This window comes from Pollicipes pollicipes, unplaced genomic scaffold (assembly GCF_011947565.3).
Source record: "Pollicipes pollicipes isolate AB1234 unplaced genomic scaffold, Ppol_2.1 Scaffold_3087;HRSCAF=3621_pilon_pilon_pilon, whole genome shotgun sequence".
In the NCBI taxonomy this organism is placed as follows: Eukaryota; Metazoa; Arthropoda; class Thecostraca; order Pollicipedomorpha; family Pollicipedidae; genus Pollicipes; species Pollicipes pollicipes.
In genome coordinates, this window is record NW_023596225.1 from 16,057,184 (window position 1) to 16,083,020 (window position 25,837).

At 57.2% G+C, this 25,837-nt stretch overlaps 1 protein-coding gene across 1 annotated transcript; it reads left to right on the top strand.

Moving 5' to 3' along the window:
- Positions 1-622: 622 nt before the first annotated feature.
- LOC119089566 (contactin) lies at positions 623-22,988 on the top strand. The gene is made up of 22 exons (XM_037212314.1): positions 623-815; positions 5,670-5,840; positions 6,188-6,282; positions 6,733-6,864; positions 7,628-7,870; positions 9,409-9,559; positions 9,985-10,162; positions 11,135-11,335; positions 11,806-12,090; positions 12,399-12,535; positions 13,142-13,442; positions 14,260-14,400; positions 14,592-14,761; positions 15,221-15,359; positions 15,621-15,761; positions 16,093-16,331; positions 16,733-16,915; positions 17,873-18,058; positions 18,459-18,630; positions 18,978-19,111; positions 20,950-21,133; positions 21,705-22,988. The coding sequence occupies exons 2-22, from the start codon at positions 5,676-5,678 to the stop codon at positions 21,851-21,853; spliced, it is 3,726 nt and encodes a 1,241-aa protein (XP_037068209.1). The 5' UTR covers positions 623-815; positions 5,670-5,675; the 3' UTR covers positions 21,854-22,988.
- The last annotated feature ends 2,849 nt before the right edge of the window (positions 22,989-25,837 follow it).

The following is a 25,837-nucleotide window of genomic DNA, read 5'->3' on the forward strand; positions in this document are numbered from 1 at the left end:
AAGGGGCACAAGGTGGGCCAGCGTCGGTAGAACCGAGGGTCAGGTACGGCGGCGTCAGGCACGGCGAGGGGCAATGGATGGAAGGGCGGGTCTAGACAGGTAAACTACCGGGGTTGCTGACGTGCTGTCTGCGTGCGGCTCCGTCTGGCGCTTCCAGGGTTCGGTACAAAGAACATGCTTTGTCTATGAGGAAATCTCTTGCCCATTAGCATGCATACACAGGGCATTGCCACTCAGCTGCAGGTTGGTATCACAGCATAATTCCAATAGCGACATGTGGGTTTTCCATCACATCCGCGTGTGCACGCCTTAGTCTTTTACGTTATTTTCCTTCTAATGGTGCTGCATATGCTTGCATAACACGGCACCATATTCGTCATACAGCTCTATGTATGTGTATAAGCGGTTCCCGGGCCAAACGCACCTTATGCCAACATATTCGTTTGCTTTTTTATTAAATTTTTTGTTGTCTGTTCGAATGTTACGATGCTCCGTTTGACCTTTAGCATTACGTCCCGCGCCCAGCGGCCTGCCGCGCGTTAAAATCTCAGCACCAGTGACGTCATATTAAGGTCAAGCGGTGGTGAAGCGAGAATCACCGGACGGTTTTACCTCTTATACGGGCTTGTCGAAGGGCGTGTTTTTACAGGAAGAATCGTAGGTTTGAACGGTCTTGAAGTTGCGTCGAGTGCGTTGCGAGGCTTTGCGGTGCAAGGCTAGTTGTATCTACATTCCAATTTATTCTCTCTGTCTGTGGTCGCATTCTACCACAATTTTATAGGTTTCTCCCTGGATCCGGATTTGGTTTGTGTGTGGTAAGTTTTGAGTGCGAGCTGAACTCGTCTAGGTGCTCTGTCCGACTGGATATTCGGGTGGCAAGCTGCCGTTTGCACGATTGTCGAATATGTGTGGCCACCGATGAATCACATTTAGCATGTGTGGCCATTCTCAATACTCCCTCCTCACTCCCGTGTTTATGCATTGGTGGTGCTACATGAAACACCCTCTTACCCCGGGTCCGGAATGGCAAAAATATATGCTGTGCCAAACATGTTTGACACAGCAGCAACATCATGAAAATGATGTTAGGCCCAAATTCTGTAACTCTTATTGCTCAGAGTCTTGGCACACAGTCATCAAGTGCACAGAGAACCAATGTGTCAGGGCATTGCAATTGCACAAAGATAACTTTGGACTGATTTACTGCTTCATTAAAAAACATTTTTAAACTTTCAATTTATTTTGTCAACCTTAGTTTGTCAAGTCAATAGGAGGTTCGGTGTAGGTGTACTTTCCTACCTAACGTTAGAAAAAACCATTGCACACCATTTGTCGTGTTCAAGGCTGCACATACCGTAAATAATCTCAAAACAGGTAGAATCATGCTCCTACCTTCGAATTTCAATAACTATGATGGGGAGCTCCCGAGCGCCTGGACTCCCCAGTGCCGTTTCTGTGTTGCCATTGCGTAAATACAATATTTCTGCTTACCAAGAACTATACAAAATGTACGGGACCAAGGTAAACCATTCCTCGTGTTTAAGGCAGAACATATCGTAAATAATCTCAAAACAGGTAGAATCATGCTCCTACCCTCAAATTTTAGTAAATACGATAGCGAGCCCGCACCGCACCGCCTCAACTCCCAAGCACTGTTTCTGCGTTGTTACATAAGTACAATATTTCTGCTTGTCAAGAACCATAAAATAAAAAATGTATGGGACCAAGGTAACAATAATAAATCAATCAAAATCGTTTCTTATCGTGTTTAGGTTCGTTTATGAAACACACAGGCCAGAATAGTCGAGAACATATCCTAAACTAGCCTAACCTAACCAAGCCTAACCTAACCTAACCTAACCTAACCTAACGTAACGTAACGTAACCTAACCTAACCTGACCTAACCTGACCTAAACTAACCTTGCCTAACCTAACCCACCCAACCACCCAACCCAACCCCAACCTAACCCACCCAACCCAACCCAACCCAACCCACCCAACCCACCAACCCAAACCCAACCAACCTAACCTAACTGAGAATAGACCAGAACCTAAGCTAAGCTAACCTAACCTAACCTAACCTAACCTAACCTAACCTAACCTAACCTAACCTAACCTAACCTAACCTAACCTAACCTAACCTAACCTTACCTAACTGAGAATAGACCAGAACCTAATCTAAGCTAACTAACCTAACCTAACCTAACCTAACCTAACCTAACCTGACCTCCCCTGCAACCCATCGTCCCGTTGGCGTCGAGGATCAAATTTCATGGATTCTTGTTATCTTGGCCCGGTACATTTTTATGGTTCTTGCTGCTTCATGCGCAGTAATGTTGTGACCGCGCGCAGTAATAGCGCCGGTGTCGCGGCTGCTGTGTATGTGCGGTGCTCGGAGGTCGCCATCATAATTGTAAAAAATTCGAAGGTAAGAGCATGAATCTGCCTGTTTTGTGATTATTTACGATTTGTCCTGCCTCAAACACAACGAATGGTGTACAATGATTTTTTCTAATGTTAGGTAGGAAAGTACACCCTGACGGGAGGTTCAGTATGCTGATGCTCAGTTCCACTTGACCTCAGTGGGGGATTTTCAGCCGACACCCCTCTGGTTTGGTTCTTTTAACTGGGCCACATTTAACTCTTAATAAGGCTAGGCACATTAGATAAATTATGAATATGGTAACAATGGATGATTGTACATATCTGACTTGCAGGTTTTGGTTGGTGTATAAAATATTAATGCTTTTTACCAGGCTGTTGAAATCCATGTTGCTCTAAACATGTTAAGCAAAGAATGCTCAGTAAATGCTTTTTGATGTTGGAAATTTGGCATAATTTTGCCTGGCATCAGTTCAGCACACACAAGTGTGATGCACAGAGATAATGCATAGGCACACAGCACAGTGGATGGATTCTTTGTAGACTGGACTTTATGTGACCATGCCCAAGCGCCACATGTCCCAAACCCTGTCGCCCTCACTGTCATCCTCTCCGTGTTAAACATATTTGATAGATTGCCATTGTGGAATTAGTAACCCTTGCAGGGTCATCTTGAGTGACACTGGATATCAGATACTCATTGGTGACCCTTGCCCTTGACCAGGGCAGACTACCAAAATATATGTTGCTTGGGAGCTGGGAGATGTTCAGAGTAGAACTGGCATCCCAACAATGAGTTCAGTTCATGTATGCCATAAGTGTGATATTAACCTGTTAATGACTAGGGTCCTCAGTGACTGGAGGGGTGCGGATTTGAACTCTTCTTGAATTAAAAAATCCAAGTGGCAATGAAAAGTGCTGGGCATGCAATCCCACACCACACAACAAATTGAATTCTAGGTGTGCATTTAGGTCACCAGTTAAAATCAAATTCTGAAAAAGTTTCTTTGAAATGGCTGACCTCTTCAACAACACATTTAATTTTGAAGCACATCTCATGGTATGAAATCGTGCTCTGATTAAACATGTTACATAAGAAGCCATTCAACATTACACATGCCAACCAGGCCAAAGCCAAGGTGCAAGGTGCCATGCAAATGATGTCTGAAACTTTGTTGTGTATGTCTCTTTTGGTTGAATTAGTTCCATCATATTGAAATAATCTTCATGCAAAGTGGTAGAGCTTTCCGAAATCACGGGCATCAGACACGTGAGCAAGTGTGTTACTCGTTAATAAACCATCTAAGCTCAAGGCCAAATGGGAGACCTGGTGGTGAATAAGGGCCTGGATCGATTTTCACGTTGTTTTCGCGGCTGTAGTCCTGCCAACAGTGTAACCTGATACCCTTCAACCCCCCCCCCCCCCGCCCCACCAGTCATGTGGTCGTCGATCTGTGTGAGAAGCCAATGAACGGCTTCCGCCGCCCGGTCGCTGGGCGGCGGCGCTGCTGCAGCCCTGCAGAGCGCCGCCGCCCGCCGTCACGGGCCAGGGACAACATGAGCACGGCAACATGTGCCGTTACTCATTTCAAGCCATAGCTCAGTCATGGTTGTAGTAAGTTGTTTGAAATGTACAGTCATCCTTCATGGTCTTATGTACGGCTCCTTTTTCATGGTTTGAAATTTTGAGTCTGAAACCAAAACATTTTTCAGTGTACTTTCAATCAGTATGTTTTGTTATTTGACACGGGAATGTGTCAATTCGTTATCAGCTGTGCGCCTCTGTAAAAATACCACCACAGTTGATGGCACTTAGGTGTCACTTGTGCTTAATTTATTACATGTTTAATCTATAACAGTCTCATGGTTTTATTTGGGCACTAGGTGTAGAACTCTCATTTCACAGCCACTGAATCTTGCACATTGATATCTCAAGAAGCTTTTGAGTTATCACAAGTATTGTACAGGCGGAGGCAGATTTGACCACACCCCGCTCAATGCTGGGCGAAATGCCCTTAGTTAAAGAGTGCTGTGATCAACAATGCCAGCATGTAGAGTCACGTGATGATGGAAAGGCAAGCATACATACTTCCAAACTATTTATCAGAGCAAACAAAATGGTGAATTCTGCTAGATTTAGCATGAACCAATATTGCTCTAGGTTTTCATGTGTTGATAGGTATGACAGGTTCGGTATACCAATATCACTTATGCATCTAGCAGTGTTTGGGTTTTATACTTTAGTTCTAGTGGTTTAGTTATCTTGGTGCTGGCCACACGCATTAGGTTTATGTCATTATATTTGGTTCTACTTAATTTCAATATCTTGTGTAATATTTGGGCCAGTTTTGGCCAGTTGCTGCTCATGGCAGCTTTTGTTAACAAATTTTGCCAACTGAATATGATTAGAGCTGCAAAATAGATAAAATTTCTGTCCGGCCTTGTTGGGTGGTATATTAAGTCTAATCATTGTGGCCTTGGTACACTACACAAGATGTTTTACCATGTGTAGTTCTGCCTGCAGCATTGCAATTTGAAAATGTTTTTTTAAACATTTTATTGACATAGACCACTGGTCAAAGCCAATCCAAATATAGGTCACAACCCAAGTGGCTTTAATGCAGGAAATTGTTTCAGATGTAGAGTAAAAAGGGTAATAATATCTCCAGAGACATGGGTTGATGACTTTACCCTGTCACTAGTGTCGAATGCAATCCATGCGTCCACCTGTTTAAGTGGAAGTTATAAGGATTGTCAGATTTGGCAACCAGGGCAGGGAAAGATGTGAAACAAATGGCAGCATGCAGGTGGTTATACCATTTACCATTCATTAGGAGATGTCAATGCTGACAAACATGTAAGGGTGCCAGTGGGCAACCAAAACAGAGTCGACGTCAACTCCTTGGAAACCAGCATCATAGACCACATGCTGTTATTGAAATAATGTGATTGGTGATGAAAACTGCACTGAACAGGTCAAGTCCTCTGTTTGTAATAAGTACCCAGAATGTATGCATGCTTGCAGTATGCTGGTGAAGCCACCCAAAATATAAACCATTGCAAGTGCCTTGATTTGATGGAATAGGATCACATGGCCCAAACTGTGGCAACCAATACCTGGAAGCCAGGAAATAACCCTGCATTGGTGTGAATAGCAGTGGGGCACTTCTGAATTGCGAAGTTGATGTGTGAACACTCCTGTACCAGTATGCCTCTGGCTGCTGAACAGGGAAAGAGGGGTATTTTGATTCAATGATCAGATTGTCATGTGACGCTGTGCTTGCAGGGTGGGATGCTGAAGTGGCTGGTATTGGCGCCTCTGCTGGGGCTCTGCTACTCGCAGCTCACCCGCTATGACCCCACCTGCCGAAAAAACTGGGTCGAGTACGACAAGTCCTGCTACCGCTTCTTTCGAAGTCCACTGAAAGACCGGGATGATGCCAGGGATGCGTGCCAAGTAAGTGATTATTCCGGGTCAGTGGGCTGCTCAGCAACTTTGAGTCATTGTTTGGGGATTGTATGATATAGGTTGCTTGCTGGTACTATGGAGTAGTTGACAGGGTTTGTAAAGGGCCATGTTAAATTAGTTCATGGACTTTTAGTGTATTGAGTACTTGCATGGTCTACGGAGTAGCAGACATCATCCATGTATGCTGTGTTTTCCTTAAGCAGCCGAGGATCATGGCATTGTGTTTTGAAACGTGCAGTAGTGAGGCCCTGCTTTGCCGAGTTGCGTCCTTAGCGTGTCATTAAGCTGAACAAAGATACTGCCTGTTGGAAACGTGCCAAATGCGGCTGCTGTAGGTGTTTGCCGCCGACCTGATGAGCCTCAGCACGATGGAAGAGCATGCCTTTGTTGTCAACTGGCTGCGCACTCACGACCCGCAGCACAGAGTATGGTAAGCTTGTGTTCAGTATGACTGGCTGTTGGCTGACTCCAACTCCGAGTGCTCCCGGTGAATGATCTTGAGAGACCTGGGCCGCTGCAGTTGACTAAATATTGGCATTGCTTTCATTCTGGTGCCCAGGACAGTAGATCAGTCTGGCCTAAGATTTAATTGAGGTCTGTTTCATTCTCCGTGATCTTCAGCAGTCAGATGCGCCATACATATCTACTACTTAGTCCCATTTCGTGGGATTTGCGAGTCATTCACCCCTGGGCGAGTGACTCGCACAAGGACGCTTGACTGTCCCCGCCGTTTGAGACGACCCTCTAAAACACAGTGGCTCTCTGACATTATCGCCTCATCATCTCAGCCCATATTGTTCTCCCACTAGGTGCATGGGTCGCGCAGAGAAGCCGACCGCGCCCTGGACTCCCTGCGTGACCCGTGTCCCCGCCGCCGCAGGTACATGGGCGCGCGCCAGCAGACGTCCAACCTGTGGACCAACGAGCCGGACAACACACCGCTGCAGGGCCTCGACGCCGCATTTCTGCCCGACCAGGAGGGCATCACCGACAGAAACTTCGCCGCGTACAGGTCAGCGGGTGGCCGGGCCCACGTGGGAGGGGCGGGGGGAGGGGTGTGCTGTGGTGGTGAGCCCGCATGTGCGTCAGCATCCGCCATGTGCTTGTGCTGGCGGGAACGGCACACATACAGCCTGTGAACTCGTTTCGAGTGTTGTAGACCGGCGCTGCTGGCCTGTGGACCGCGGTTTGCGAGTTTAGCAGTATGTTTTCAACACAGCAGGGTGCTTTGTTTCATCACTTAGTCGACCATTCACTCAACCCGTTGCGTGTCACTATGCTACCGGAGGGTGCTGTCTTGGTAATGTTGTGTTTGGTGGACACTGCTGATGGCGTGTGTTGGGTCCAGACCTGTGCTGAAATTTGTCGGTGAGTGGATTGGAAACTTGACTTAATAATAATGCCGCGGACCGCGTCATTTCTGATGGCTCGTATCAACGGTTTTGTACTGACTCGCACTGACTTTGTACTGACTGTAATTACCACGGATTCGATAATCGTTGGTGTCGCTGCTGTTCACCCATGCGGCTCCTGCGTTGTTACTGATAATGCGTTCGCCACCACCGCCCCGCTCCCGGGGCTTCGGGCCGGTGGCGGGTTCTGCGATAGCTGCTGATCCTGATCTCGCCGGTATTGCCGCCGACTTGCCGGGCATTTTGGCTGGCAGCTGTGCTGCCGGCGGCAGACCGGTCGCTCAGACCCCGTTCACTGCCTGTCGACGCTGTCGCGACAGACGTCTGGCCGGACGCCGCCTTGACGCGCGCCGCCGCCGCCAGCTATTCGGAGACGTCGAACCAGTGGGGCCTGCTGAAGGTGTCCGGCTCCGATCGGCTGCTCTACATCTGCGAGATCAAGCTGGCCGACCTGAACTCGATTGACGTGGGCGAACGCGACCACACGTACGGCCGGCCGGCGATGGAGCGGCGGCTGGTGCCGCGCGGTCCCACCATGGTGCTGCAGCCCAAGCCGGCCGTCTTCGACATCAGCACCCGGGCCACCGTCAACGACGTCTCCATCAAGTCAGTCCGCCGCGCCGCCGCCGCCATGGCGGCCGGTCGCCTCGGGAGAGCGCGCGGTGTTGGCGAGCGTGGCTTCGGAAGTCTCCGGAGCAGTGTTGGAAGTTCCGAAAAATTTCCTAGTAACGGAGTGCAAATTTTCCAAAGTGGAGTACAAAGTTTTCCAGGCTCTGTGAGTCATTACATTTTTTATACCTTTGGGAGATTGCAGTACAGTGTGCAGTGTTTAACGGAAGCGCCACTTTTCATGTACAGCAAGTCATGTAAAAACACTTGAAGTGAAAGAAAATGTCAGTATCAAACATGACACACTGAAACAACACAGTCCCAGACTTCATGACATAAAACACATATGCATGTCTATTATATATATATATATATATATATATATATATATATATATATATATATATATATATATATATATATGAGCGATCTGTGAAAAAGCTTACCATACCATGGATCTAGGCAAGTTTTTCCGCCCAAAGTATTGCTGCAAATAGTAAGCATTTTGTGGGATTTTCCAACGATTGCCAGTCAATTGTACCAACCAGTCACCCATTGAGGGTGCGGAGTTTCGCGAAATAAGTTTGGAGCTGACCACGGAAAATGGAACGCAAAAGAATGCCAGTGAATGTGCCACAGACGGCCACCTACTCACGCTCGACTACGATCACGCTACTCACGCTCCACCTGGTAACTGGCTTTGAAAACGGCAACACCTTTTCATGCCCCTTCACCTTTCAACTCCCGGAAAAAAGCACGAGGCCCGGCACGTCCCAGCGTAATAATAGACAGGCAGCACTCCGAACCAGTTTATCAAGACAGCGCGTGTAGATGTTTGGATGTGCAGTTTTTTTGTCACCTTTCGTTCCGCCCGTGGCAATTAAAGCGATTCGTCGTTAATGGTACGTTAAATCATGTTCAATTTTGAGCTGGTCTGCATAGGGGGTAGGAAGTGAGAGCGTTGCTTATTGACAGACCGGTGCGATTCTGCTACTCGTGTCTCATTTTTGGGCAATGTTCAAAGGCGATTTTATTCAACATTCACACTTCATTTTTCACATTTCCGTACGTGATTTGTCGTACAGCTAGGTGGCAACACAGGCTGCTTGCTATTGGGCATCTAAGTCGGTAGGTGCAGAATCTGTGCTCTTGAAGGTATTAATACATGGTTCATGATGGAAACAGCGAATCCCAAGCCGTTGCACCTTCTGGTTCCATTTTGTCTTGAAGCAGAGAGGTAAAATGAGTTTTTCCTAAAGTTGTTTTTGTTGCATCTTGATGGAGTACAAAATATTGTATTGTACCCAGTCACAATCCTAGGCTACAAAATCTTCTGGTACGCATTATACCAGGAAACGTTGATGTTTCCAACACTGCTTCGGGCGGTTGCAGCGCTCGGTTTGTGCCGATTATCTGCGGTTGTGATGATGGCCCCGCGCCCGTCCCCTAACAGCTGTCAAAGTGCGGCGGTTGTGTACGCATCACGTGCATTGCCAGCACGAGACCGTGCACCGAGCGCCCCCTCCCACTGGCAGGTGTCTGGCGGACGCGTACCCGTACCCCACGTACGAGTGGTACGCAGAGGTGTACATGGACGACAAGGTCATCTACAATAAGGTGGACCCGCTGAAGGAGGGTCGCGTCACCATCAGCGGCGGCGTGCTCATGATCTCCGAGCCCGAGCAGGTGGGCGTCGCCGGCCAGGGCGCCGCCGGCTGGGTGGCTCGCCGGTGTCTGTCCTCTACGTCCGACACGGCTGGGCCGCGAAGAAGCGCGCTGTTCGATGAAGCACGCGGAATGGTTTTCACCTCGTGTATATTTCACTGGGTACAGGGACAACCGACGTGGGATCGGAGGCCGTGTTTAGATGCGTGTTGTTGTGGCGGGAACGTCCGTATCGCCATGAATTCCGTTTCACAAGGCTGCCGTTGGCCCGTTGCAACCAACCTAACTGCATGGCGCGGCCGGCGCTGATGGAGGCGCAGTTACTGGTACTGTTCGGATCGCGGGAGATGGCCCGCAGACGTTGGGACCCGGACGCGACAAGCGTTGCAGTCGATGCCGCGTGACGCTGCCGGAGGCCGTGACGCCGACGTCGCCGCCCTCCGCAGGTGACTGACCGCGGCAAGTACCACTGCCGCGCCTCCAACAAGTTCGGCACCATCATGTCGGAGAGTGTGCAGCTCTCCTTCGGCCACATCGGCGAGTTCAACCAGAAGCGTTCCAACGAGGTGGGCAACATGAACTTCGGCAAGGCCATCTACTGCGACCCGCCGCAGCACTTCCCTGGTGAGTGAGACATCTGGGGGTGTAAGGGAGGGGGGGGGGGGGGGTGACTGGTGTCGTTCCTGGGCTGGGCGTGCCATGTCGCCGCTGGGGGCAGATGCAGGTGCTCGCAATGGAATGTGATGAGATATGGTGCGGTCAATGAGATATGATGTGTGTGTGGGTGTGTGTGTGGGTGGGTGGGTGTGGGTGTGGGTGTGACGCTTTGCTGATTTGGTTTCCATCGTCAGCTTTCGGGGAGCCAGGTGCGGAGTATTGACGCTGTGGTCACATAACAGCTTGGTGTTGAGTGTGCCGTACGGCGGTAGTAAGTGTGGATGCCAGAGCTTGATACCTTGCACGCTGCTTGGACGGCCAGCAGTGGGCACAGTGTGGCAGCTTGGATAGTCGGGGCTCGTCACCTTACGCACTGAGCACGAGACCACCAGGGTACAACACAAGCACCGTTGTTTTGCGGGCCCAGGCTGTCAGCTCTGAACTGGCAGTTCAACACAGTTTACCAGGTGCACTGTGCAGTTGGCGCGTCCTAAAGCCCAAATGTAATGATCATCAGATGCACTGTCTGGCAATGTAGATGTGCTCTTGCATCTGTTGTGCATTAATTTGCACATATGTAATAGAACGTAGATGCTTGTGCAATCGCAAGTACAAGCATGTGTGTGGCTGGGGCAGCATCCCTCTCATCCCTATTTCGCAAAATGTGACGCGATTTTTGGTCACGCGGGGGTCCCCAAGGTGTGATGGAACGGGTGAAATGTGGCTTGTATTGGAGTGTTACGGGGCAGAGCTGTGTCATCTCCGTTAGCAATCAATAGCAGGCATGCACCACCTTGTCGCTAACATCCACCGGCCAATCTGTACAGCCGTTGCTGCGGATGATGTTACCACGTGCTCGCTGTGCGCATGCGCCGTATCTGTCGACCATCCTGTGACGCGTGAGCGTGACTGATCGGCCCGTCTTTTGGCGCGGTGCAGACGTGCACTTCCTGTGGGTCCGCGACTACTTCCCCAACTTCGTCGACGAGGACCACCGGGTGTTCGTGTCCCACGACGGCCACCTCTACTTCTCGTCGCTGGAGACGATGGACGAGGCGGATTACATGTGCAACGTCAAGTCCACCATCTCGGAGAACGGCAAGATCGGGCCCAAGTTCAGGCTGGACGTGAGGTCGCACTGTGAGTGGATGCGGATGTTCCCGGCGCTGCTGCTGGCGGAGTGGCGCCCGCTCTGAGCGCTCTGACTGGTGTCGCAGGCGGTGTTCGATAGGGCTTGGATCGCCGCACCTTTAGTGTCGAGACGGCTGGGAGGAGTCAATCGTGGCGATGCTCAGAGTGCGTGCTTTGAGGTGACGCATGGCAAAGGCAGGTCCTTAGTTCGGGTTGACCTGGAGAAGGGATCCCACCATGGCAATGCTGTGTGTTTTAACATAACGAATGGCAGGGCATGATTGTCGGTTCGATTCTGGGCCATCAATGCGCAACTGTATTTGACCTTGACTTGAAGAGCCCTCTCGGTGTTAGCATGATTTGAAACGTCCTCATGCGAGCATACGAGTAGACACCAGACAGGTTTCTACCCTCCCCATCGTCACATCCGCGTCGCGGCCGTGCCACCGGCTCTGAGACGGCGCCCGTCGTGCCGGCAGCCAACTTTCAGCAGCTGCGGTTCGCGCACAACTTCCCCAAGTCGTTCCCGGAGGCGCCGCGCGAGGGCGCGCCGGTGCGGCTGGAGTGCGTGGCCTTCGGCTACCCGGTGCCGCACTACAACTGGACGCGGCGCGGCGGAGAGCTGCCGCGCTCGGCGCGCCTCTCCAACTACGACCGCGTGCTCACGCTGAACGAGGTGCGCGTCGAGGACGAGGGCGAGTACGTCTGCCGCGCCAGCAACAGCAAGGTCTCGTCCGAGTCGTCCGTCACGCTCAGCATCCAGGGTGAGTGGGGTCGGGGCGGCCGCACGCCGGCGGCGGGTGGGGACTGAGCGGCCGTGTCGCGTCCGGCGGTGGCTCATCAGGCGTCAGCTGTCTTCTGGTGTCCGCTCAGGAAGCCCCGCAGGGCAGGCAAGTGTCCGGTTAGTGCCTTTGCTTGTCCCTCCGTGGTGAGACGCCGCTGACACGGCGTCACGTTCACGCGCCGGCGCTGTGCAGCATCGGGGCGCCGTCACAGCGGCGGCGCGTGCGGCCGGCCTCCTCCGGCCCCTCGCCGGGACCGGCGCGCCTGACGCGCACGCCTCCGTCGGCAGCCAAACCGCGCTTCACCATCCCGCTCGAGGACCAGCACATCAACGAGGGCATCGAGCTGACGTGGACGTGCGAGGCGTTCGGCATACCGGAGGTCACCTACGCCTGGCTCAGGAACGGCGTCGTGCTCGACCCTAAGGTAGGCGCCACGCAGGCGGAGCCAGCGGCGGCGGGTACACTGGAGCGGGCGCGTCACCGGCTCGCGACTCAGCAGACGGGCTCGGAGTTAAACGGCGTGTTTGTTGTAGCGGTTCACCTCAGTTTTGCTACTGATTTGGTTCAGTCGGTTCTCATTTGGCGCGTATAAAACCGTGTGAATGGTCCGGGTTTCGTTGGTCGTCCGGCTGTGAAACGCTATCTATGTCTCATTTTGACGTGATGCTTTTCAAACATGCAGCCGCAACGTGGCAGATATTATTAAGTTCTTTAGCCTGCCAATACACCTACGTGCGATCCTGCCGCCCACAAACACAAGGCGCTTGATAAGTGCACGTAGAATGTTGTCGACACGACGCTTGCTTTGCGTAGCTTAACCGTCTCCCCGCATTTGCTTCACGCCCGTGTCGCCATCACCGCCGGGAGGGAACAGCGCCATTAAACGAGTCACGGAGCGCAGCGCCACCCGCGTAGCCAACCGGCATCGGCCGGATTACACCCGAGCCCAGCCGCCGGGGCCATGGGGTGCCCCTCAGCGCGCCGCGCGCGCTCTCGCTCACGCCTCACGCGCCCGGCCGGCCGCCCGCAGGACTTCGAGCGGGATCCACGCATCCAGGTGCAGGACAGCCTGCTGTCGATCAAGAACGTGACGGATACGGACCAGGCGATGTACCAGTGCCGCGCCACCAACCAGCTGGGCAGCACCTACTCGTCGGGGCAGCTGCGCGTGCTGGCGTTCCGGCCCACGTTCGCCAAGCAGCCGCTCGAGCGGCTCATGTTCTCGGGCCAGGGCCTGAACCACACCATCGCCTGCGACCCGGAGGCGGCGCCGCGGCCCAAGATCGAGTGGCAGCTGAACGGCCGGCCAATCGGCTCGACTTCCAACCCGGGTGGGTGGCGCAGCGGGCCGGTGCAGCTCCGGGGGCCGTGGGGCTCTCAGCGCCGGTGGGAGCGGGTCAGCTCGATGCTGCCTGCGGCCCGGGGTCAGGGCTGGCGCAGGCCCGGGGGCCGTGGGACTCTCAGCGCCGGTGGGAGCGAGTCGGCTCGGTGCTGCCTGCGACCCGAGGCCCGGGTGGCGGACGGCGGCGCTGTCAGGGGTGCTGCCATCTGTCGAGGGTCGGATTCCTTTCTCACGGCTGCCCGTGAGCGCGGTTGGCCCCGTGATGCTGCGTGATGGGTGAGATGCCGACGGTCCGTGTCAAGTAACGTGATGAGCTGGCGCGATTGGGCCAACGACAGGCTGCGGGTGACATGCGGTGCTTGGCAATCACTTTTGGTGGGATTTGCTTCCCATGGAAAATCACACGTAGTACGTAAGCGTGGAATATTACTGCTATTTTCTTGTCTCCGTGGTCCGTCATTTCGTGCTGTGCGGACAACAGACTGGCGCTTTTGATTGGTACAGCCCTATGGCCCTATGCTATGCCCAATGACATCTGCTCAGTTTGGCTCGGCCTGTCCTGTGACAAGTCTGCCAAGCCTTGCCTACCGTGACACCTATGTTCAGTATGCGTTGCAGCGTGTGTGGTGAAAGCCGACCCCTTCTGTGTGTCGGCCTGACTGGGACCAGTCTGCCAGGCTGTGTTTTAGCGTGGCGGCCAGCACGCCAGCCCGCCCTGTGCAGGCCCGTGGCGGCTCGGCCGTGCCTGTGCGCCAGCATGCCCTGTGACGCAGCCGTACATTGTACCGGTGTCTCGGTGCCGGCAGCCTCAGCCGGTCGGCGCCGCGTGCTGCCGAACGGCTACCTCCAGCTGGACCCGGTCGGCATCGACGACGAGGGCACCTACACGTGCGTGGCGTCCAACCGCTACGGCAAGGACTCCAGCTCTGGCCGACTGCGTGTGCTCGGTCAGTACTCTGCTGGTCGCCGCCGCGCCGTGTGGCCCCGCGCACCGGTCTCGCGCGCTCCGTCCACCCGTGCTACACGTGCCACTCATTCACCTGTTTAGTTCCTCTTTCACGCTGCGTTGGCAGCGCGTGCGGCCCCGCCGCGGTCGAGCAGCGCGTGCGGCCCGCTGACGCGCGCCGCCCGTCCCCAGCGGCGCCGGTCCTGGTCGAGCGCCCCGATCTGGAGATGGTGAAGGTGGTGGACGACGTGGTGACCATTCGGTGCCGGGCCGAGGCCGAGCCGAACCTCGACCTGGCCTACGTGTGGACCCACAACGGCCTCGTCATCAACTACAACGAGACGGACACGCCCTACTTCAGAGTGAGCGAGCGCGCGGCGCCGGCTGATCCGGAGGAAAGGCCGAGGGTCTGCCGCGCTACACACGGCCGTGGATCAGTTGAGGGTGGTGGCGTGGGGCAGGGTTTGCTTCGGTGCCCCGATGTCCAAAATGGCATCGAGTTATTCATCGGCGTGGGCGAAGCTTAGCTTATTAATGTACTCTAATTGCAAGGTCAGGGCTCCATTTCAAACTGGTCACTTCTGAGAGCATCACAGTCACTCCAGACGGAGCCGAATCGCTTCACGTGGTGATCTTAGCCGTACGTTCACCCGGATCTGATCGACGCGCTTGAATGGGTGACGGGGTGACTGCGCGCGTCGCGAAGTCACCCCCACAGCCGGCTTTAACGTCCGACGACGGGGTGTCCCCGCGCCTCCGGGCAGGCATCACCGCCGTGCGGCCGCGTGGCGCCGTCGTGACGCGCCATCTCTGCGCCGCAGATCCGCCAGCGCGGCTACCTGCAGATCCGCAACGTGTCGCTGGAGGAGCGCGGCACGTATCGCTGCATCGCCAAGACGGCCGTGGGCGAGATCTCGGCCGAGACCAAGCTCACCATCAGCGGACCGCCGGGGGCGCCCGGTACGTGCGGCGCGCGCGTCGAGGACGCGGCCGACTGCCGGCGAGCGGGACGCGAGCGCGCAGCGGCGCTCCGATCGCGGCTGGCTGCAGATGCCGCGCCCAGCCGGGGGACTTCGGGACCTGTGCTCGGGGGATTGTTTGGTGTGCGCGTCTTGAATCTCTGGTGGTGAATGTCCGGAGCAGGGACGGGCGTCACCGTGCCGCCCCGCCTGGTGTCCGTGTCCGCGACTGACCCCGCTTGGTTGGCGCTCGGCCTTGCAGGCGGTGTGCAGGCGTTTGATCTGAACGCCACCTCGGGCCGCCTCGAGTGGCAGGACTTCGCTGACAACGGCCGCACCATCAGCATGTACCGCATCCAGGCGCGCACCAACTGGAACGCCACCTGGTTCACAATAGCCGAGAGTGAGTCGCCGGCCCGGCTGCGGCGCGAGGCCGCTGAGAAGGGGGAGGGGGGGGGGGGGGGGACTCGGTTGTACGCGGCGGCAGTGGTCTCTGGTCGGATTTGTTACGTAGCGTGGGTGCCAGCGCGGGGCAGCGAAAACGTCACGCACTGTGAGGGTACTGAGGGAAAGTTCACGTGCGTCGCGCACCTGCTGGTCGTTTGGCCGCCAGGCGGTGCCTGATCGGGACAATCTTCTTTGATGGCACGCTGTTGGCGTGTCGGTCGTCGGCTAACCGCTGCCGTCGGTGGGCCGTGCGCCGGCGCCTGACCGGGCCGCGCGCGTGCCGGCAGACATCACCGTGGAGCGGATCGGCCTCTCCACCTCGGACACGCGCCACTACGTGTTCCCCGACCTGCTGGTGCCGTACTCGTGGTACGAGTTCCGCGTGGCGGCCGCCAACCCGCTCGGCTACGGGCCGCCGTCGCCGGCGTCGCCGCGCTACAACACGGACGCGGCGCGGCCGTTCACGGCGCCCATCCAGATCCACGGCGGCGGCGGCAAGATCGGCGACCTCACCATCAAGTGGAAGGTGAGCGGCGCGCCGTCGGCTGGACGCGAGCCGGCCGGCCATTTGCCTTGTTCAGTATGAATGCGAGTGAAGTTAGACGGAACGTTTTCACATTGGAGCGCGCCAGCTCGGAGGGTTTCAGTTTGAAGTCGTGGATGGACGTGACACTCGGAGACGAGGTCAGCGTATTTGAGCGTGTCCCAGTTGAAATACTCAACGGCCCAGAATCATTTCTGACTATCCAGACCGCCTGCCGTTAGCTCGCATCGCGTAGGCTGTGCCGTCGGCCGCCCTCTCCGTCACCCGTCCGTCTCGTGACGAGATGGTCGGCTGGTGACACGGCACGCTGGCGGGAGCCGCGGCGCCGTGGTCGCCGGCATGTGTCGGGCGGGTTCGCTCACCGCCCGGTGCCGCGTCGCCAGCCGCTGACGGAGCGGTACCGGAACGCGCCCGGCGTCTACTACAAGGTGTTCTGGATGCGCCACGAGATCGACAAGGAGATCGACTACAACGAGAGGGTTCTGAAGGAGTACGGCAACATCGGGCAGTACGTGGTCGGCATCCAACGGAAGTACTTCTACAGCCAGTACAAGGTCAAGGTCCAGGTGAGAGCGCCGGTCAGGACGTGCGTACTGAGGGATTGGGCACGACTCTTGTGATGCGTCCAGGTTCTTGTGTGGTACGTTACCAGGTGCTTGGGGAAAGCAGTTTTTCCACTCGGAAAAACATACACTGCTCGTTGTAACCTGAGCTTACATCACGTGCCTGTTCCAAAACCCGAACCAACTAGCGTGCCGCTTTGTTTGTCCGCTGCGCTGTGACACACCTGTACGTAATTTCGGTGACCAACGCATGTTCGAGTGTGACAAGGTATCTGCGTGTTGAACTCGTCTCCAGGGCTTAATCGTCGTCTCCATTGACAATCCGTTCATAACCCCACCTGTCATAATGAGTAGGTGCAAAGCAACCCCAGCTGTCGGCGCACCCTTAAAAGGGGTGTTGCACATTTATGTGCGGTTTTGAACTTGAATTAGCCGGCTTGACGACCTTTCGGCGCTGTTCACAATCCGCTCTTCTTAGGACCTAAGTCCCTCTAGTATCTGAGCTACACGCCCGCGAAAATGGGGAAGGTATGTCGGGGAGAGTAGTTCAGGCACGTTAGCATTCATGACGCCATGATAACGTCATTCAAATCCTGCCGTTTCATAAGCCATGCGGCGATAAGGCCGAGAACAATATAATTATCGAGGCGTTCATATCTGGCGCTCGCGAGCATGATTTCCAGATGTAATGGCCGTCAATTGGCTCTAAATCAATGTTGTGCAAGGCACGATGACGTGATCAAACCATGACGCATTGAGGAATATATTTACTAAACTGAGAATTGTGCTGTCTAGAGCAGCCTTTTCCACCTAAAAGCTATACCAGCTTTTATAAATAAGTCTGTTTCGCCACATCTGATGCTTGCTTCAATATTTTCAAATATGAAACATTTCCTTCAAACACCAATCACTCAGTCGCGGCGCCGGTAATCGCCGCCTGACGCCACGCCCCGCCCGCAGGCCTTCAACTCGCTGGGCGCCGGGCCCATATCGGAGGAGTACATCATCTACAGCGCCGAGGGCATGCCGCAGGCCGTGCCGACAGAGGTGGCCGCCAAGGCCTACAACTCGACGGCGCTCAACTGTACTTGGAAGCCGATCGAGCACACGCGCGAGGGCCTCCGTGGGCGTCTGCTCGGGCACAGGGTGAGTGGAGCGTGGCCCCGCGGCGCGCCAGCGATCCACACCGCCCGCTGTGTTCGCGCCAGTAACCGTTCGCTTTCAGGAGAAGCGATGTTTGTGCGTGTGTGGGGATCGCGTCTTGCGCCGCGGCTGAGGCTGGATCTTCATCAGCGGACGACTGAGAGGCTGAGGACTGAGCACGCGGTGGCTCGCAGTTACGCGCGCGCCGTTGCGGTTGTGCACCGACGTCAATGCGGTCAGGAGCTGCTGTCGTCTGTTTGGGGGCCTCGCAGATCCACCGCGTTTGTGTGTCGCGTCGGCCGTCGAGGCAGATGCAGTAAGTGTTCCGGATGGGTGGCGGGCAGCCGCGCTCGACCGGGCGTCGCCTCACTGCCTGACTCGGCGTCGCCTCGCTGCCCGCCAGGTGAAGTACTGGCCGCGCGACGCCGACGAGGCGACCGACTCGCTGATCCTGCTCAAGTCGTCGCTGGATCCGTGGGCGCTGGTGGTCGGCCTGCAGCCCTTCACCGAGTACTACGTGCGCGTCATGGCCTACAACTCGGCCGGCTCCGGCCAGGAGAGCGAGCGATTCCTCGGTGAGTGGTCCGCCCGCCGTCGGGCCGCCGCTGTCTGGACCGGCGCCGCCCGCCGGCCGCCCCCGTCCGGCGTCCTGTAGCCTTGCACTGGCTTGTTGGGGTTGGAGGGGCCTGCAGGACGTGTCAGATGCTGAGCCGCCGTGTGTGAGCTTAGCGGTGCTGTGTGCTGCGTGAAACGCCCCGGTCATTGGGAAGCAGGGGAGGCTCACTCAAACCAGTCACGTCTCCGCGTCGCCTGCCGTCGCCGCGGCCGACTTTTCGGCCGCGTGGCGCGGCCCCTGTCTCGCCGTCGCCGCCGCCGCCGCCGCCGGGAGCGGGGCGCTGACCGTGCGTGCCGCCCGTTCCAGAGCGGACCTACAAGAACGCGCCGCTGAACCCGCCCACGGCCGTCCGGGTGGATGGCATCAACCCGCGCACAGTCGAGGTCACCTGGCGCATCGCGTCGCCGGGTGTCAACGAGGAGCCTCTCAAGGGCTTCAAGGTACGGCCCGCACCGCGCCGCCTCCGTGTACCAGTATAGCAGTTTTAGAATATATATATATATATATATATATATATATATATATATATATATATATATATATATATCAATGGGCGCCATATGGCCAGGTTGGCCGGAGCGCCTTACAACCGAAATGAGCATAATAATGATAGAAAATATGTAGTTTTTCATTCGTGCCCTACACGTGGGTAACGTAAGTCGTGTTTTCGAACGAATTCCGCTTCGCGATGATTTGATGTATATTTTGTCTCGTGCGAGTCCCAGTTAGTTATCGACAGTTGGGACATTGCGATTCATTCGATGACTCCTGATTGTCCTCATGCATAATGACTGGGAGCTGTGTGGCCTGAGCGCGCCCAGCGTTGGCAGCGGTCTCCGACGTCCGCTAGCCGCAGTCCACGCTGTCACTAGTGATAGTAGCTGGACTGAGCTCCCCCCGGTATCCGTGTGTGGTGCTGCTGCTGCTACACGCGGGCACTAGCTCATCACCGCTCGGCCGGGGACTTACGCGGCAGTGGTCCCGAACGCGGAGAAAGTGGCGGGCTTGCCGCCGCGCGTCCGCTGCGTGGAGTGGGTTCGGCCGCCGCGCCCCGCCAAAATTTTGGTCTCGTCGTTCTTGGTGTTGTCCTTGGTTGTTTTCTGATCCCCTGCAGCTGAAGGAAGCCAATGTGCGCGGACATTTGGCGACGGTAAAGAGCGATTGGTTCAAGCTTGGGTGCGCGTGAGCAGTGTGGTTGCAGTTTGATGGGTTGAGGCCTCTATGGCGCTGCTTCGCTCCCAGTGTGACGAGACGCCATAATCAATGCGGTGCGACTGTGCACAACATTGGTCGGTGTGGCAGCCGGGCCTACCTGTGTCACTCATGCCGTCTGGGTCATGTACCTGTGTCGTGACCCAGTGTCGTCTGCGTGGCCCCGCTCGGTCTGACAGCCGCCAGTGGCGTGCCGTTTGATTTCCTTCAACTCAACGGCACCCGCCGAGTTCTCGTCCATGTCGATATCTAGCTGGTGGACCCGGGCGGGACGTCGCTGAAAAGGGGTTCGCGGAACGCCTCTGTCGGTCGCGGGGGTGTGGCGCGGCGTGCGGTACCAGATGTGAGCCGCTGCGGTCACGGGTCCTGGCTCGCTGCGGCGTCGAGCGGCAGCGCCGCGGCTTATTGGCCTCCCTGTCCAGCTGGGGGCTGGCGTGTCAGGTGTCCGATGCCGCCGGGCACATTTTTGTACGTGAAATGTTGCAGTATGTTGCACTTGTCACCACGTCGTCCACTTTGGTCTGCAAATGTTTTCGTGCCGTCTCCCACTCGTCTGTGCAAGGCAGCTAACCCACGAACCGTGCCGACACGAGCTCCCCCGGACCAGGGTTGTAGAGGCGATGTCGCCTGCTGCGTCGACTGTTGGTCTGACCCGTGCGCCGAGGAACGGTCAGATCGGCGACGGATCTGATGAGTTCACTGTCTCACGTCTCCCCCGGTCGTCCTCCCGCGCAGGCGCGGCCCGGACCGCGTCCTACACCTGCCGCCGCTACCCTGGGCCCGGGGCCCTGCCCTGCCTTGACCCTGGGGCCCGTGCGTGCCCCGACGGCGCCCGTCGCCCTACCCCTCCTGCCCCTACCCTGACCCAGCCGCGCGCCCTTCACCCAGTCCCTCTTGCCCCTGTCCTGACCCCGGCGTGCCCCGGCCTCGCGCCCGCCTCCCGGCCCCCCCCGCCCCCGCCCCCACCGGGGCGCGCCCCCGCGGCGCGCCCGTCACTCGTCCCTTCCCGCCCTGACCCTGGCCCCCTCGCTCGCGGCCGGCGTTGACGGCTGGCTGGGTGCGACAGGTGCGCGTCTGGGAGCAAGACCAGGATATCTCTGACGCCAACGACACCATCGTGGAGCTCGGCAACGCGCTGCGGGCGCGCATCGAAAACCTGGAGCCGGCCGGCCGGTACAAGCTGCGCGTGCTGGCCTTCAGCGCCGGCGGCGACGGCAAGATGAGCTCGCCCGCTTGGGAGTTCCAGATGGGTGAGTGTCGCAGGAAGGCTGTCGCACGGGTCTGGCGGTCCCGGGCCGCGGCCCCAGACCAGTGCCGGAGGGGTGCGGAGGCTGAGGAAAGGAATTTTGATGGTTGAGTGGATGAACTTGTGAATGGGCTGTTTCGAGGGCAGGAGGGTGGTGTTTGAAGGTCTTCAGGGAGAGACGCTGGGCTATGAGCTCCACAAGGGCGAGTGGCGGTCTCTTGCGGTAGGGTCCTGGCCTGCGTGCTCCAGGTGGACGAGTGGCGAGCTCCAAGGCGGGCTATCAGCGAGAGGAGTCCCAAGAGGATGGATTCGGATGGGGGGGGGGGGGGGAGCGTCGCGTCGGACTGGTGGCCGGAACCGTCCGGCGTCGTGCAGCCGTGGGTCGGACCCGGGGAGGCCCCAACTTTCCTGGGGCGGTTGCTGCCGGCGTCCCAGGACTTGTACTCGTGATATTGCTAATCTTGCTGCTTTGTTGTATTCGAATGGACTGCCAGCTTAGACGGCGCAAGACATCGCGCCCTGTCCTTGGGCTGTGTGTGTCGAGCTGACCTGTGACGGCCCCCGGTCGCCGGCAGGTGACCCGGACGTCCTGCGCGGCCCCACGCACCAGATCAGGTACAGCGGACAGCTCTCGCACGCGGCGATACCCTCCCAGGCGGTGCTGCACGTGCTGGTGCCGCTGGCCGCCGGCCTGGCCTGGCTGCGCGCCACCGGCGCCGTCTGAGCCGGCACGCGCGATCCGCCCCTGTGTGGGCGCCGATCGGCCGAATCTCGCGCCAATCTCGCGCCGTGGAGTGCGCCGGCGCCGGACCCTTGTGATGACGTACATCCGTTCCGTCCATGTGAGCGGCCCGGCTGGAGCGCCGACGCCGTGCCTGAAGCTGTTGCCCACCCCCGTCCAGCGCGTAGTCGACGTCATTTCCGCGGGCGTCGCGCGGAGCGCGTGACTCCGCTTCCTCAAGAGACGGGACATCTCTGTTACAAACCAGCTCATCTTCTGTTTGAAGCGTCGTGTGTCAGGCGTTTTGTGCCGGCGGGCGTGCTGTCTGCGCACCGGAAGTGTTGCCCGTCCGTCGTACTCCGGCCCGGCTCGCCTCAGCGGCCGCGTCCGTCCTCTGGTTCTGACTGCCTTCTGAGCGTGAGGCGTCGCCGTAGCAGTGTTTGGTGTGACCGCCGTCCATTGTCCGCCTTACATTCCCGTGCGCTGTGCGAGTGATCGTGACCGTTTGTATGCGTTTTAGATCCAGTTTAACCATCAGATAGTCGACATTCCGAAGCCGCGCTTGTCACGTGTCATTGTTAATCAGTGTCCTTGCGCTTGTAGTTTTTAAGGTACTGCTCATCTCCACTTTTGTGATGCAGATTTATTTAAGGGCGTAAGCGTTGGGCAAGTTTGAGCCCAAAAGCACCTGTGGCGCCGCGATTGGACGAAACACCGGTCAGGTAGATATCAAGGGCAACGTCTTTTTGTGTCAGTGACAAATGCTTCATCTCATGCAACGTTCATTTTATGAATTTGGTATTCATATGCCAACGACGATAAACCTTCAGTAGATCCGAAGGTACTGGGAAAACAGCGTTAGTAGGCGAACATTGTTTCTGTTCTCAAACGGTCACGAGTGGATACTTTCCGTCCGCGTGTCATGACCATCAACTCAGCTTAAAACGTGGACGTTAAGAACAGAACCAACGTTTGCCTGGCAACTTTATAACGTTGTTGATGTTTTTATAACGTTGATAAACCGTGTCTCCTGGCATATTGGAGGCCGATTGTTTAGCTGGAGGCAAAGAAAAACGGTAGCTTAGGGTTTATATTATGCAGCGCTCGTTTTCTTGCAGTAATAAAACGCCAAAACCATGCTGTCTGCTGTTCTGGGCAAACTCACGCGGGTCTGGTCTGTCCTGGTTAGCTGAAGTGCTCAAGGCACGCCAGGTTCAGCAGCTGGCTGTGCCAGCCGCGCTCGGTCGTGTGTTGGAGTGGAGTGCCTCCTCTCCGCCGCTCACGACGGGCCGGGCCGTGCTGCAGTGCACTGCCCGCCGAGTGATTGGGCTCATTTATTGGTCACGGGAGAAGAGAACCAGCCGGCTTTACGGGTCAATTTCGGCGGCGCCGTGAGCATCCGGCCTCACGGGTCGGCCTTTCATTGAGTGTTTGCGTGTGTACGGCTCACATTTCGCGGCGTTGGCCCGGGTGACCTGCGGAGGGAAGTGGAACGGGCCGCGTGCAGACACCGAGCGGTGAGGAGTTCACCCTCAGCAGCTGCTGTGACTTCGTTACTCTGTGTGGTGCTCGCCTCGTGCTGTTGCTGATCCACGCCGTCATCTGGTCACCGACGGGCTCGCCTCGTGCTGTTGCTGATCCACGCCGTCATCTGGTCACCGACGGGCTCGCCTCGTGCTGTTGCTGATCCACGCCGTCATCTGGTCACCGACGGGCCCGCCTCGTGCTGTTGCTGATCCACGCCATCATCTGGTCACCGACGGGCTCGCCTCGTGCTGTTGCTGATCCACGCCGTCATCTGGTCACCGACGGGCTCGCCTCGTGCTGTTGCTGATCCACGCCGTCATCTGGTCACCGAAGGGCTCGCCTCGTGGGCTATATCATTCTCCCCCCCCCCCCCTCCGCTTCCACCACCTGCCTCCACTGCATCCGGTCCTTTGCGGCGAGCCTCCCACCCGCTCGAAGCGCCAGCGTAGCGGCTAGGAGCTGTAAGCCAGGGGCAGAGGTTGGCAGCGCACCGGAGCGTCACCGGCAGCCCCGCACCGGAGCGTCACCGGCAGCCCCACACCGGAGCGGCAGCGGCAGCCCCACAGCGGAGCGGCACCGGCAGCCCCACACCGGAGCGTCACCGGTAACCCGGACCGCAACATTACCGGTAGCCCCACACCGGAGCGTCACCGGCAGCCCCGCACCGGAGCGTCGCCGGCAGCCCCACACCGGAGCGGCACCGGTAACCCGGACCGCAACATTACCAGTAGCCCCACACCGGAGCGTCACCGGCAGCCCCGCATCGAAGCGTCACCGGCAGCCCCACACCGGAGCGTCACCGGCAGCCCCGCACCGGAGTGATACCGGCAGCCCCGCACCGGAGCGACACCGGCAGCCCCGCGCCGGAGCGACACCGACAGCCCGCACCGCAGTGTCACCGGCAGCTCCGCACCGGGGCGACGGCTGCCGGTGCTGGGCTCCCGTCAACGGTCCGGCATTCAAATGACGCCCGTTACCTATGCAGACACTGGCCGCCGGCGTGTCGCGCACCACTGCCCCGCATCGGTGCCGGCCCGCCCGGGCGGACGGCGCACCGGGCCCGGCGACGCCCGGCGCCAGCGCTGGCGCCCCGCGCGTCCGGAAGTCCGCGCGGCGGCGTCCATCCACTCGGACGAGTCAGAGGTCGTGCTGTGGAGACGTACGCGATGACGGCGTGGGACGGCGCGGTTTGATTCGGAGCCTGCGCGATACCGAACCGGAGGGCCGAACTGTTTGAGGTTTGGATCACCACGTGGGCGAGCTGCCTGAGCACCGGTGTCTGGGTCAAAGTCACGTTGTTTCACACAACCTGGTGAGACTGCCGCTCCTGCTCGCTGTGATAATCTCTCAGGCGGTGGTCACGAACATCTCAGGCGCGGAGTTCGCATCATATATCTCCCGGTCACGCTCGGTCCACACATGTTTTGCCGCCACAGCAGCACTGAGCGGCCGGCTCTCGCGATGCAGACCGCTTTTCCGGGGCGATGTGACCGGCTCGCTGGCCTTCAAGCCGACATTTGCAAGAGAAAAGAAGAACGCTAAAAATGGAAATTGAAATTGAAGGCGAAGAGTGTCACATGGTGTGTCGCATGTGTCACATGGAGCGTGTGTCCGATGTGTCACGTTGAGTGTCCTGTGTGTCACATGGAACATGTCACGGAGTGCCACATGTGTCACACGGGGTGTGTCACTTGGAGCGTGGAGCGTGTCATGGATGCATTCATAGGTCGATAGCAGTTGTTCCGCCCTTCAAGAATATGCGTCATCCGGGTAGATTCTAATTGCGGCGTTGAAACGAGCGGATTGCTCTGCTGGAAAACATCAATTCCAAGCAACTGCAAACCAGTGCAGTATTGTCACAGAGGCGCTTTGCTATCGCATGTGACTCCACGGACCAGCAGCAATTTGAAGGTGCTGGCACCGCGCACTAACATTCCGCATAGCGCCAATGTTGGTCTTGTCAGTCAAAATGCTCACGCCGGTCACTAGATAAAACCGCTGCGGTGCGCAAAGCTGGGCCTCGGGCCGAGCACAGCTCCCGCTGGTTGACACGTGCCGCCGCGCACCGCATCTCTCCCTCGATCGCTGCCGGCGGGGACGCTGCGCCGCCCGTCTCCGCGGCGCCGGTGCCAGCCACCCGCATGTACAGGGCCGTGATTCGCGAGGCCAGTTTGCATCCTAAGCGACCCAACGAAAGCCAGCCGCGTGGCGAGAGCTGGGCGTAACTGGCTGGCCGGCGGGCAAACGCTGAACCGGTGCAGCACCGGACAACGGAGGGGGTGGGCTTGTACGGGTGCCGCCATCTCCAGCCGGCGCTGCACGTGCGGGCCGCAGGCGGCTCGGCGATAGGGCAGGCCGCTGTCTGCAGTGGTTCCCGCCGCTGTCTGTAGTGGTACTCACCGCTGTCTGCGGTGGTGCCCGGCGCTGTTGTATTAGTGCCGGCCACTGTCTGCAGTGGTG

Excerpts from the sequence above, each read along its gene's own strand:
- LOC119089566 (XM_037212314.1), top strand. The coding sequence starts at position 5,676 with ATGCTGAAGTGGCTGGTATTGGCGCCTCTGCTGGGGCTCTGCTACTCG. Across the intron at positions 6,283-6,732 it reads GACCCGCAGCACAGAGTATG|GTACATGGGCGCGCGCCAGC; the intron begins GTAAGCTTGTGT and ends CCGCCGCCGCAG. Across the intron at positions 14,401-14,591 it reads TGGCCGACTGCGTGTGCTCG|CGGCGCCGGTCCTGGTCGAG; the intron begins GTCAGTACTCTG and ends GCCCGTCCCCAG.